This window comes from Zosterops lateralis (assembly GCF_965231275.1).
Source record: "Zosterops lateralis genome assembly, chromosome: 1".
Taxonomy (NCBI): domain Eukaryota; kingdom Metazoa; phylum Chordata; class Aves; order Passeriformes; family Zosteropidae; genus Zosterops; species Zosterops lateralis.
In genome coordinates, this window is record NC_139762.1 from 36,037,337 (window position 1) to 36,049,714 (window position 12,378).

Below are 12,378 nucleotides of genomic sequence, written 5' to 3' on the forward strand. Positions count from 1 at the left end.
TTCCTTTGTGTGCGTGAGGGGAGCTGCGGCGGGTCCCTCCGGCGGGCTGACAGCGCTGCCCGCGAGGAGGCGGGGAAGGGAAGGGACGGGAAGGGAGGAGGCGAGGGAAGGCGCTGGCAGGGCGGCTCTCGCGTCCCCGTCACAAGGTAAGCCCTGCTCCCCAGGGCGGAGAGAGGCGCTGGAGGCGCCGCGGGGCCCTTTGCCTGACCTGCCGAGCGGCTTCGCCCAGCCCCGGAGAGCGGCCGGCAGCGCCTCGGCGGGTCGCGGCCGCCTCCTGCTCCCCGGCGGCGCGGGGAGCCCGGCGCGGGCTGCGGCGGCGGCTCGGGCGGCGCGGCTCCGGCACTTGGCCATGGGCTGGCGGCAGCCGCGACCGGACGGCAGCGGGGGCCGGCGCCAGGCTCGCAGCTAAGGGGCGAGAAGGAGGGACCATGGCCGCATCCAGCAACTCCAGTTTGTCCGGCTCGTCGGTTTCCTCCGGTAAGTTTCTCCGGCGAGCGCCGCATTTCTCCCCTCCCTCCATTTTAGCAGGGAGCTACCTGTCTGCAGAGCGCCTCGCCGTCCCGCTCGCCCCCAGCCCCCGGCGGGCGCTCCCCCGCGGCGGCGATGCCCCTGCCCGGGGTCAGCCAGCCCTCAGGCGGCACCGAAAGGGCAAACCGGGACGGGGGAAGCGCTGCGGGGCCCGGTTCGCCTCCCCGCCGCCCTGCCGTGCCTTTGTGTGGGGTGAGGGAGAGGGGAGCCCCGCGGGCGGGAGCAGCATCCCTCCTGGCTCGGGAAGGGGCGCGCCTGGCGCGTTACCGGGAGCTCCCGCCGCGGGGCTGGGGGAGAGGAGGCCGTTCAAAGACCAAGGCGCATCCCCTACCCTTGTCCCCGCTGTACGGGACCCGGCCCCGTGTCGCGCCCCGGCGGGTGGGGGCTGCCAAGGGTGCCCCTTGGGGAGTGTTGTGGCACACCTCGCGTTTTCAGTACTTCTGCAGGACTGGGAATAATGAAATTCCCGATCCAGATCAAAAAATGCTCCATGTGACGGACTGCTCCAGGGTTTTGGCCGCGGGTGTGAGGAGCTTGTGCCTGCTGTGGGTTTTGGGGGTCTGGTGGGGGGCGGTGCGCCCTCGCCCTGCTCACGGTGGGGGCTGCCTGCGCTGCAGACCCGCGGGAAGGCACAAAAGTTACGGTGCGGTTTTAACCGAGGCAGCCTGAAATTGAAAGCAGTGATACAAGAGTACCACTGCCTACTGCTTTGCTCACGAGCAGTTACTGTAATATTTAAGTTATGAGAAATTGGCTGAGAGCAACATCCTGGCATTTCAGTGGGCTGAAGGAGTAAATAGAAGCATGAACAATTTGAGGGTTCAAGGGACTTGTGACTCAGTGTTTTATTTGAGGTGCCAGACTGAGATTTTTAAGAGCGTTTCTTAAACATAGCAATATGTGCTGTGAACAGCAGAGAAGCTCTTCTGACTATCAGTACAACTCCAGCGAAATATAATTAAATGTAAAGGCCAATGAGCAACTACGTTGTTTTAAGGTTACAAGGTATGCTTGTTTAAGTTACAAGGTATGTAACTTACACACTTACACTCTAAGTGTTCAACACTTGGATCTGAAGAAGGAACTAGGTCCTAAAAACATTTTTTTAAAGTTTTAACAAAAACCCACAAACATTGCAAGCCCTTATTGCCTTAACTCAAAAGCACCTGGAAGAAGTAGGCACAAGAAATTCTGCCTTGTGTTCACATTCATGATGCAAGAATTGCGAGACCAGAATGAAAATAAGCAAGAACCCAGCCAACTTTATGGCTTATTAGTGAAGGTGCTCATTTGGGCAGTGGTTTTATTGTAACGCATCATTTGTATGTTTTTACATCTAAGTTATGTAATAAAACCAGAAACAACTTTAACAGCCCAGACTGGAACCTGTGACTCTCTTCCTTGGTGCTTTAACCATTAAGCTGCAGAAGCATGTCTCCAGCTTAGAGAAAGTATATATAGCTCCCTTGCTCCACAAGTCTCATGGTCTTTCTTGCGTACTGTTCCAGTGTCTGTGGAAGGATACTGAACACATACCTCTGAATGCCCTCTGCTTTTACTAAATCTGGGCTTCAGGACCTGTCTTGTGAATTGAGAGATGTGCATCCCCTGCAGTGTTGGTTCAAATGCCTGAAATCCAGGGAAGAGTGAGAGTTCAGGTGCATCCTTGGTGTGAGCAGTTGATGTCACCCAGCTCCAGGTGGCTTCCTGCTCACCAGGTAGATCTAGTGCCAAAAGTAACATCCAGCCAAGGAACTGAGATCTAGGCTTTAGCTGTACATCATTAAAAGATGTACATCAGGAGTTGACACTTGACAATACCCCACTTTATATGAAGCCCTCAGCCATGGCCTACAACAGTTTGTGGTTTATTTTTTGTTTTGTATTTTTGCAAGAGTGAGCACAGCTGAGCCTTGGCCCATGCCTGGGGCTTTTATGTGCCACAGTAGTACAACTAATAAATACTGTCAAGGACTCTATAAAGCAACTGAGTGCCCTTGACTTTCATGACTTATGACCTTGGGATGTTTTTTGGGTTTTTTTTCAGTTTATTCAATCTATATTTCTTCTATGTGTATCCTAACCAGCAGTTAAATTTGCTGCAGCATGATAAAGTTGCCAGTATTAGCAGACACATCATATCTGACTATGTGCAGCTGTACTCTGGCTGTCTGTGGTTTAAGTTCTCAGAACTCAGCGAGTGTGACAGCATTTTGTTTACATGGTCTAAACAAATGGTCTTGGCTTAAAATTTAATTTGGTAGAATTTATATGCCAGTATGAAGATTTCCAAATAGTATAATTATTTCCATTCCACAGAAGAGAGGAGGTTATACTACCACAGTACATTCTGCTAATACAAAAAAGAAAGTGGAGTTTGAGGTTGATAGCAGAATACTATGCTGCAGAACTCAGCTCTACCACTACTTATGTATGCTGCCAAAGCTTGAGAATGTGTTACTACAAGTGACCATTTGTGATGTAGCATTTCTGCTTTAATTCCTGCCAATTCGTGTCAATGAGAAAGTTAAACAAACAGTTGAAATATATTTATTGTGAGGAAGCTGCCCAAGAATTTATGGTGTAGATATTCTGCTTGTCTACTTATATTTCTATAAATGTACAAGTGGGATTTATAGTCTTGACACACTTGAACTTGTGTCTACATTAAAGGTCAGAATGGTTCTGTTCTGGAGTGGTTATTGATAAGTGTCATGGAAGAGAGGTGAGCTGTAGCTGTTGTACAGGTAGGGAGGTAACATGCATGGAGAGCTATTACTTCAACTATCCACTAATGGTAAAGCAAATATTCATACTTAGGAGGCTGTTGCTCCTTTGATTTCACCCCTGGAGGACCAGTCCCTCCTTCAGAGCTTGTGTCTATGGTCTGTGTACTCATCTCAAGAGCCACTGTGAGGCTGCTAATTATAGGTTCAATAATATTAGATACTTGTTACAGGCCTCATCTGACAGAAGCTTATGGAGGACTTCTTTTCAGTAAGCTGGCACTCACTGGTAACAAAATCTACAGGAGTGCTATGGGTATTTGTATTGTATTTCTTCATATATCATTTCTTCAAGTTCTCTGCTTTTGGTAACAGAACTTAAGCTGCCCTGACTGCCAGCTGTTGTGTTTGGAGAGGCTGGGGGAGAAAGAAGGGGGCATGGCAAGCAATTACATTAAATATTCTTCTTTGGACCTTGGATAAATCTGCAATGCATATAAAAAGCTGAAATTATAATTACTTCCACTGGGAATTCCAGTTTACTTTCCTGTAATCTCTTCTTTAACACATACCCAGGTGATCTATTAGCTGTATTCATTGCAAACCCCTAAATTTTGTTCTTCTCCCTAGACAAAGTGCTGTTTCGACCATAAGCAGCATCTTTTCTCTCTCGTATTCTCTAAAGAAGACTGTGCATGTTTTTGTGCTTTCCTTCATGCTGCAGTCTCCTTAAAACAGACATTCCCTTGCCAGTGCCCATCTTATTATTGACCTTTATTCTCACTCATTATAATATTTCTTTTTAAAACATTTTTGCTGTTACCAAAACTTCTGAGCTTTTTCCTGGCAAACAGTCCACCTCTCCCACTTTGTCACTAGCTGCCTCCAGTTTCCTCCACCCAGTAGCCAAATACTGATTATACAGAACTGATGAACTCGAGACTCGACTTTCTGGATTGCAAATAGAAGCTTGAGTGAAGAGACCTTTGTGGCTGTGCCTGCTTTGCTTCTCAAAGAAGCAACAAATGCAGCATGTTTCCCACCTAGGCTGAGTGCAGTGGTGTTTCTAGGCACTGTACTTCTTCCTGCACTTGTGGCATTTGAAGTTAGTACAAAGTGGCAACAAATGCCAGCTGGCTTTTAAAGCTGCCCTTCTGCTTCAGAAGTCTTGTGGCAGATACCCTCTCTGTGGTGGGTGGATAGGTTAGAGAGAGCTTGAGCTCTCTGTCAGGTAAGGGTCCACACCGAAGGTAAATGCAAATACAAGCCTGATAAATAATAACGTGTAATCAGGCTGCCTCTGACAGCAGGACTCAGAATGTGCCAAAACCTTTGCATGAGCCTGAGCCTGTGCGGTGAGAGTGGTAGCACTGCAAGGATTTGGGTGAGAACCCAAGGCAAATATGTAAATTGTGCCAGTGTACCCAGTATTTTGTTTCTTCTTTGAGCTCCAAAGACAAGTTTGCAGGTGTACGGCTGAAGGGATAGCTCAGCATCTTTCTGCTTACCATCTGAATTGGTGCTTCTTCATGTGCTTTATAAGCATTTTGAGTAATATCTGTCAGTAGAGCAGGTGATGGAGTTAAAACACATAGGCAAACTTTCTGCTTCAGGCCGAGAAGGGCTTGTGTGTTTTTTCAGGGCATTTTTACTTTTCAGCTGGGTCCACTGCTCTAATAAAAGGTAGCTGCTTCTCCCCACAACCTCCTGTTTTTGTAAACTCAGATACTGTATAGAAGACTGTAACAAAGTCAAGTCACTGATTATTGATGGTATCTTTTCAAAATTGAAAATCAAAAAAAAATTTATCTTGAAGCTCAGAGAAAAAGGCCTTTAAGTATCATTTAGGCAGTGATCCTTATTTAATTAGTAATGAAGTTTATGTCTCATAAACTAACACTTGCAATAAATTGAAAGGCAATTGTTGGGTTTTTTAAAGTAAGTGTGCATGAGTTAAAGAAAGCATAGTTCTCAACTATGTGTTTTTACACAACCTCTACATTTTGAGAACGATTAAAAAATGCTTATCAAGGGAAGAAGAAAAATCTTTGATGGTTCCAGTAACTTAACAAGGTCAAAATAAAATATTAAAGGCTCATGACTCTCTGGGGGTCATGAAGGTGCTATGATGTGAAATAGGCAGATATATTATAAAAATGAAAATCAACACGGACTGATTTTAATTAAGATGCAAGCAAGTGGGAAGAAATGAAATTACTATTGTACAGAGATTCAGAGAGATTCTAACAGCAAAAAAGATTAGTAAATGAAAAGAGGTGTTTATTCTTAATGATTTAATAGAAATAGTGTTGTGAAATTGGCACATGAAAGCTATTGAAATCATGCTGTCATTATGCTGATAAGGTGCTACTTTTGATTTTTAAAAGGGCAATAAGGAGTTTTTTATATTTCTGTTCTCTTCATGCCAAGCTGCCGCTGGCCAGGGTGTTCTTGCTCTAAATTAAAGCTGAAGTCTTTTGTATCTGATGATTACAAAGAACTCACCATTCTTATTAAAAATAATAAAAATTCAATAGGGAAAAATGTCCTAGTACTCCATTCTTATGTAGTGATTGATTCAACAGTTAGTTACTGAACATGTAGGCTGTGATTACTGAGAATAAAATATCCTGGAAACTGATAACAGTGCATGTCTGCTTCACAATTTAGCTTATAAGCACTCATGCTTTGTAAAGCAAAAGTCCTGTTCTTCTTAAGGCTCTGCTTGTCTCATGGACATATGTGGAGGATCAGGTGAACAGTCTTTCATGCTGTCTTGCTGATGACCTTTTTGGATATCTGTTCAATTGGAGTTCTTCCCTTCTGTTTGATGGTCCCAAGGAAGCTTACATATGCCAAATGCTGAGTGATAGGGATATTTTTACACTGGTGAGTGTTATGAGTCCTCTTGTATTCCTATGACCATAACATTTTGCATATCTGAAATCATAATAATTTGGGTACTGTGGTACATAAGGAAGTCTCAAACCTGGTGTTTTAGACAAAACAAATAAACAAACCAACCCTTTTTTTCAGAGTTAGTTTATACACATACCTTTGGCTAAAGGGCACCACTGGCTGGGTTGGCATGGCTTGCAACATTGAATGCTGGCAAAAGCTGTTCCCATGCTGGGCAGCCAGTCGGTTGTCACTTGTTCTTCTCTTCTACCAAAGGAAGAGAGATACTGAGGAGATTATATATTTGGAGAACTCTGAGTTAGGAAATGGCACATTAATTTTGCATGAAAAAGCTTTTGTTGCAGGGAAAGGTAGGAGGATTTATACAAGAAGCTATAAATCTGTAATTCTATATATATCACATTTTTTACAGGTGTAGTCACAGTTTGTCTAAGAATTATATAGTATCTAGTGTAAATGTACAGTTTTAACTGCTGTGAATAATGACCCATTCTGCTGTCTTTTTCTGACCTTTGATTATGAGAATGTAAATTTGAATGTTGCATTTGGAGGTGGTTATTACCAACTATGAATCATGCAGAATTCAGCAATAATTGTTTCATCACCCTGTTTTATTCAGCAATAGTCCACATCCCAGGGCTGGAGGGTGAGTGTATCCCTGCAGAAGGAAACTGATGTTGCAATAGTGCTCTCATAACATTAGCACACTTCAAAGTTTGCCAGTGAAACTTGACAGTGCAGACTGATGTATTTGGTAGGGTTAAAAGGTTTTTTAAATTCAGAAGAATACACAAGTATCACACGCCTTGCTTCTGGTATTATTGATCAAGGTCATCACAAAAGAATCAGTTCAGTAAATAAGACATCTCTTCTGAGGATATCTTTATCAGGCGGATATCTTTATCAGGCAGTCCAATTCCACAGAGACAAGGTGTTTACAGTGTGATGCTATTACTGACAGTGTAGAAAGTACTAGGTGGGCATTTTCTTACCATCAGTAAATCACGTGTCACCTGCTGTGACCTGTATGTCAAGTCACATTTCTCAGTTTCTTCTTGCAAGCTTGTCATGTAGCTATTCTTCTCCTTCCTTCTCATCTTCTTGTTGGCTGCTTAAACATCACATGTAGCTTTTAGATAAAGTGGTGTGTTTGTGGTGTTATGCTTTTTATTTCATCATGGAACAAAAATGGGTGTTAGAAGAGATGGAGACCTCTGTTTGTAAATTAGTCTCAGTTGTTGAGCAGATGTTTAATTGCTAGAAGTTTGTCTTACCTTGACAGATCGATTGGTTAAATGTTTGGCTTCATGTGTGGCAAGGAAGAAAAATGGCAAGTATACATAATGTATAGATATACAGGGCACAGCCATTGCAAAGGTAGGCAGAAGTTTCCTGGAGAAGTAGTTCTCCTCCAGCAGTGTGCTGTGTGCCAGAGGATGTGTGCTGTGGTCAAAAGCAAAAGAAACCTAAGAGCTCTTTCAGCATTAATTTTGCCATCAAAAGTCATGTGTATCTGCTGTCATATTTTTCTGCTGTGTGAAGCTGCACTGATTCCGCCTTAATTCCCCAATAAACTACATCACTTTGTCCCAAAGGAAAGAGGAAAGAATGGGGGGACCATGAGAGACCCAGACTCTCAATTTCCTGAGAGACACATAAAATTCTCAATTTTCAGCTTCTCCAAAGCATTGAAATGGTTGCTGTTAAAGCCAGTTGAGTGGCGCTTTTTGTGTGCCTGAACCCTACCTTTCTGTGCATGTAGCCCTGTAATATTTTGGCACATTCCACATTGCTGTGGCTGCACAGACAGTGCCAGCCCTTGTATGTCCCATTTTTAAGGCAGTTACAGTGTGTGTAAGCATGTATAACTTAACAGCAAACTGTATCCTCTCCTGCTCAGGCGTTGAGGGTTAGGCAGTGCCTGGAACAGAGACATACATTAACTGTGGACCTCTTCGGCATGGAAAATTAGAGATGCTGGCAGCTGAACTGGGCTGTTAGCACATTTAGATAACTTTGCAGGAGAAAGATCCATCAACTGCTGTTAAGCACAATGATACCAGCTCTGCCTGAAGTCCCTGAGCTGTATGTAAGCTGGGAAGCAGGTGAAATATGTACACTATAAAGCTGCTGTATTCTTTAACACTTCCTTATGTATCCACTGATAGTCACTGTGGGAGATAATCTACTGATCTGACCTGTCGTTGCCGTTCTTATCTGTCAGGCTGGTAGAGTTACTGCTGCTGAATCAGCACACCTTTACTTCTAGGTCCTGAGTTCTAAAGCCAAGGGCTCCTAAAAGAGAGGAAAAAAATTGGAGGGGAGTTTAAAATAAGGAATGCTGACGTTATGTTTTGCAGGTTAAAAACAAAACCAAAACCTGCACCTGTGTTACAAGGAGACCTGACAGGAAAATCTTCCTAATCATGTGCTGTATTGAAAAGTATATAAATTTGTCTCAAGCTCCCTTTCTTCTTTTGATTGAAAGGCTTTTTCCCTCTTCTCCTCTGCCTTGTGAATACATGAACCAGCTGGATTTATGATCCAGCTACAGCTGGATCACATTTCATTCTTTCTGATTCCAGTATTAAGGCTAGCAATTAATGAACTTTCAAGAGCTAGAACAGAATTTTTCGTATAAGATTCCTCACAGCTCCAAGATTTAGGGCTTTACAAAAAGACTGAATGTTGCAATCAAATTTTTGTAATTCACAGAAGTGTAATAAAGCTAAATCGATTATTGGTAAATTTGGTTTGTTAATGAAAAACCTTTTATGAAGACAAGGTGTTAAGTCCTGACCCTTCAAGCTGCTTGGTCCCTTCTGTTCCCACTTCATTGAGTTAGTAAATCAGCAGCTACTGGATGGGGTAGCTGCTTTTCTGAATATTTTTTTGCAGTTTCCATTAAAGTAGCATCTGCTGTTGTGATGGGACAAATTATTATAAGCTATGTGGTAAAACTCCCCTCATCCAAATACATAACTTATTTAATATTTGATTGATTTATATTACACACACACACACACACACACACACACACACACACATATATATAGCATGTCAGTTCATTGGTGATGAATTTCCAAGGATTACGTACAAGACTTAAATTATATGTCATTTCTATAAATACCTGCATATTGAGGGAGCATACTCTCCATAACTCCTGATCTTCTGCCAGGCATACCAAGATGATGGACAGCTTTTAGCATCATGATGTGATAGCTCTCCATTTGTTTTATTTTGCAAACTGAAGCATGTAGTTAGAATGTTTCATGCTGACAAATGTATTTACTGAAAGAATACTGAACCCTTTGATGTCTTAATAAAAAAAGGATAGACAAATTTCAGTTCTAAACTTCCTCGTGCTCCCTCATCTCTAATGTATTGGTGTATGTTGGAAATTTTGCTTAAGTTTATAACTATAAATAATGAAATACAGCTGATTGTCATGGATGAAATTTAAGGCTGGAAGATATATTAGGCCATGGAAATAATGATTGACAGGTGTGCTTTTTTCTTCTGTTCCATTATGACACTAAAACCAGCATTAAATCACTAAACCTTTGAGAAATAAAGTTAGCTGAAGGATGGAGGTAAGTAGATGTTATATTGATGAGTATTCACAAAGTTATGTAGACAAAAAACCCAGATGTTTTTATTTTGATTGTACAGAAAGAAAATCAGGATCCTGAACTCTATTCACAAAGGAGGTTACTGTATCACTCCATGTTATTTACCAGGGTGGGAATGTATGGTTTTTTAATGTAGAATTGCTGGTCATTTTGGAAGTAGATGATAGTACAACTAAGCATGGGAGAGAGAAAGCCAAACAACATTCAACAAAATGTTGAATGCTGGGTTCAGGCCTTGCCTGGTATTTCTGGGTTAGTGCATGAACAGATGAGTTCTAAGACATAGTATCAGTCCCTGGCCACAAAAGCTTAGGTTGTAGCCCATTTTCCTCCAACTGAACCAACAGGCACCTGTCAAAATGAAGAATTACCCTGTGCTGTGGTAGCATTTTAGGTACACGTGTGATACAATAGCATTTCTATGATATGAAGCTTCAGGGTTTTATGGCACTCTCCAAGAGCTGCATTTCTATCCACAGGAAGACCACTGGGGTGGACTGGAGTGCCCAGGGTGACCCCTGTAGTGGCTTTCCCTATAGCAGTTTGAGTGATTTCTCCTGCAATATGAAGAAGTATTGTGAATACATGAGGTTTTCTGGGCATGCTGTTGGGTAGCATGGCTGGCTAGTGCTTTTGCACACTGCTAAACAGTTGTTTTATTTCCTTTCAGAATTGATGGATTAGTTCCTTCAATAAGTTCCGAGAAGGAAAACTCATGAAACTCTCCTCCCAAATCTATTAAATTGCCTTATACCTTTGATTTTAAAAATAAACCCGAAGAAATGAAGTATAAGTGCAAAACCAGAGTTAAGTGTATTATTTTTAATGATTAGTGTAACAGTAAATCTTTAAGCACTGGCAACGTAAGAAATCAACACATAGTGTGTGATTTCCTCTAGCACTACAAAATATGGCAAATGTGCACAGGTTATATATGGTTATATATGTTTGCACATGAAAGCTGTTTTGAAAAAAGATTGTAACAGCTACACTGAAAAAAAGTATTTTCAGACATGGAAATATTATGGAATAATTATTCTGGAACAGTTACTCCTGAACATTGTTCAGTTATGTTATAGTAATGTAAATAATTAAATTAAAAGGTGTAGGAATACAGCATTAATTATACTCATTTGTTGAGTAACACTAAGCTTCTCATCTTTAATTTTCCTTTCTGCTGGATATATTCTTGGAAGCTCATTGCTCCCATTTTTCAGAGACAGAATGCATTCCTGGCATCAGAAATTTAAAACCGAACCTGCCATTTTAAAGGATTTTTTTTTCTTTTTTTCTTTAGTTTTATTTTGCTTAGCCCAGGAGCTGAGCACATGAAAGGTTTAGCTATGAAAGGATGGAACAAAGATAAAGATGATTCATTTCAGAATTAAACCTTGCTAAACAAAACAGGTCATTATTAGTTAGAATTGTTCATAGGCATGTGAGAGATATAGTCAGGGCTGGAGATCTACTTCGCTGAATGTTGTTGAACAGGATATTATAATTACTACAGTATCATTTATGGTGACAATACATTTATATAGAAATCAGCTGAAAAAGCCACAGAGAAGTTAGTAGCTGTATAAATATAGAATAAATGCCTTTTGGGAGAACAAAAATCTTGTAACTTGAGAAATGCTAGGAGCATGAGAGTAGTGTGTGTAAACTGTGATCGAAGTGGTGAAGAACTGGCACACTTTTGCTAAAGACATGTATGAGAATGTGTGTGTATGTTTAAGAAATTAAAAGGAATGAGAATATTTAGGAAAATAACAGGAATTTGCTCCCTGCCCCCCACAAGCCATTTTCATTTTAATTCTGTTAACTGAGAAGAAGGAGGCACATTGTCTCTAAATAGTCACTGCAGAGAACTTTGGCTTGTGGAAAACCTTTTCTGTCTTGTGTTTGTTTTAGACCCTTTGATCTCTTTTGGTCTGATGAGTGTGTGTCATCACTTGGTATTACAATTGCTTCCTCTTGCTCAGATGTGACAGTAATAAATACATTCACTGAAAAGTGTAATTTAAAATTTATATTATTCACAGTTATTGGCAAGTACGCCTAAGTGATGAAAATGAGGGAGAGTCTGGTTCAGGTTGATACTTTAGAAAAGAATTTATTTGACTTATCAATATGCATAATAAGCTTATGAAAATAGACTTTTCAAAAATTGAGTAAGAAAAAACTCAATATAAAATAATTGTAAGTGTAATTGAGTAGTGTAATTTACTTTCACTTTACAGGAAAAGGCTTTCAGCTCCACCTCTTAAGCAGATTTAGAAAATGGCACACTGGCTCCTGGCAGTAGTGTATTGATTGAAAGCGTCCAAAGCATCTAGAAAGCATAAGTGTACATAAATTTGTCTGAAAGGAATGTGTTTTATAGAAGGAAACTCCATCACTGTCTAGAGTTTGTAAGAAGTATATTAACTTCAAAAGTACTGGAAATACTATAATATATAATTAAAAGCTTGGTAACAGCAGGATTTTTTTAAAAACTCTTCTTTTTCGTCACCCTGTAAATACTTAACTAATCTTCACAGCACCTGTTTCACAACTGGGAAGAAATTAGGCAG

At 41.3% G+C, this 12,378-nt stretch overlaps 1 protein-coding gene across 1 annotated transcript in view; it reads left to right on the forward strand.

Moving 5' to 3' along the window:
• Window positions 1–370: 370 nt before the first annotated feature.
• Window positions 371–12,378, forward strand: part of CHN2 (chimerin 2) — a 158,779-nt gene continuing 146,771 nt past the window's right edge. The window contains exon 1 of the mRNA XM_083880746.1: window positions 371–477. Within this exon, the coding sequence (XP_083736872.1) occupies window positions 429–477 (49 nt within the window). The 5' untranslated portion in view covers window positions 371–428. The remainder of the gene's footprint in view (window positions 478–12,378) is intronic.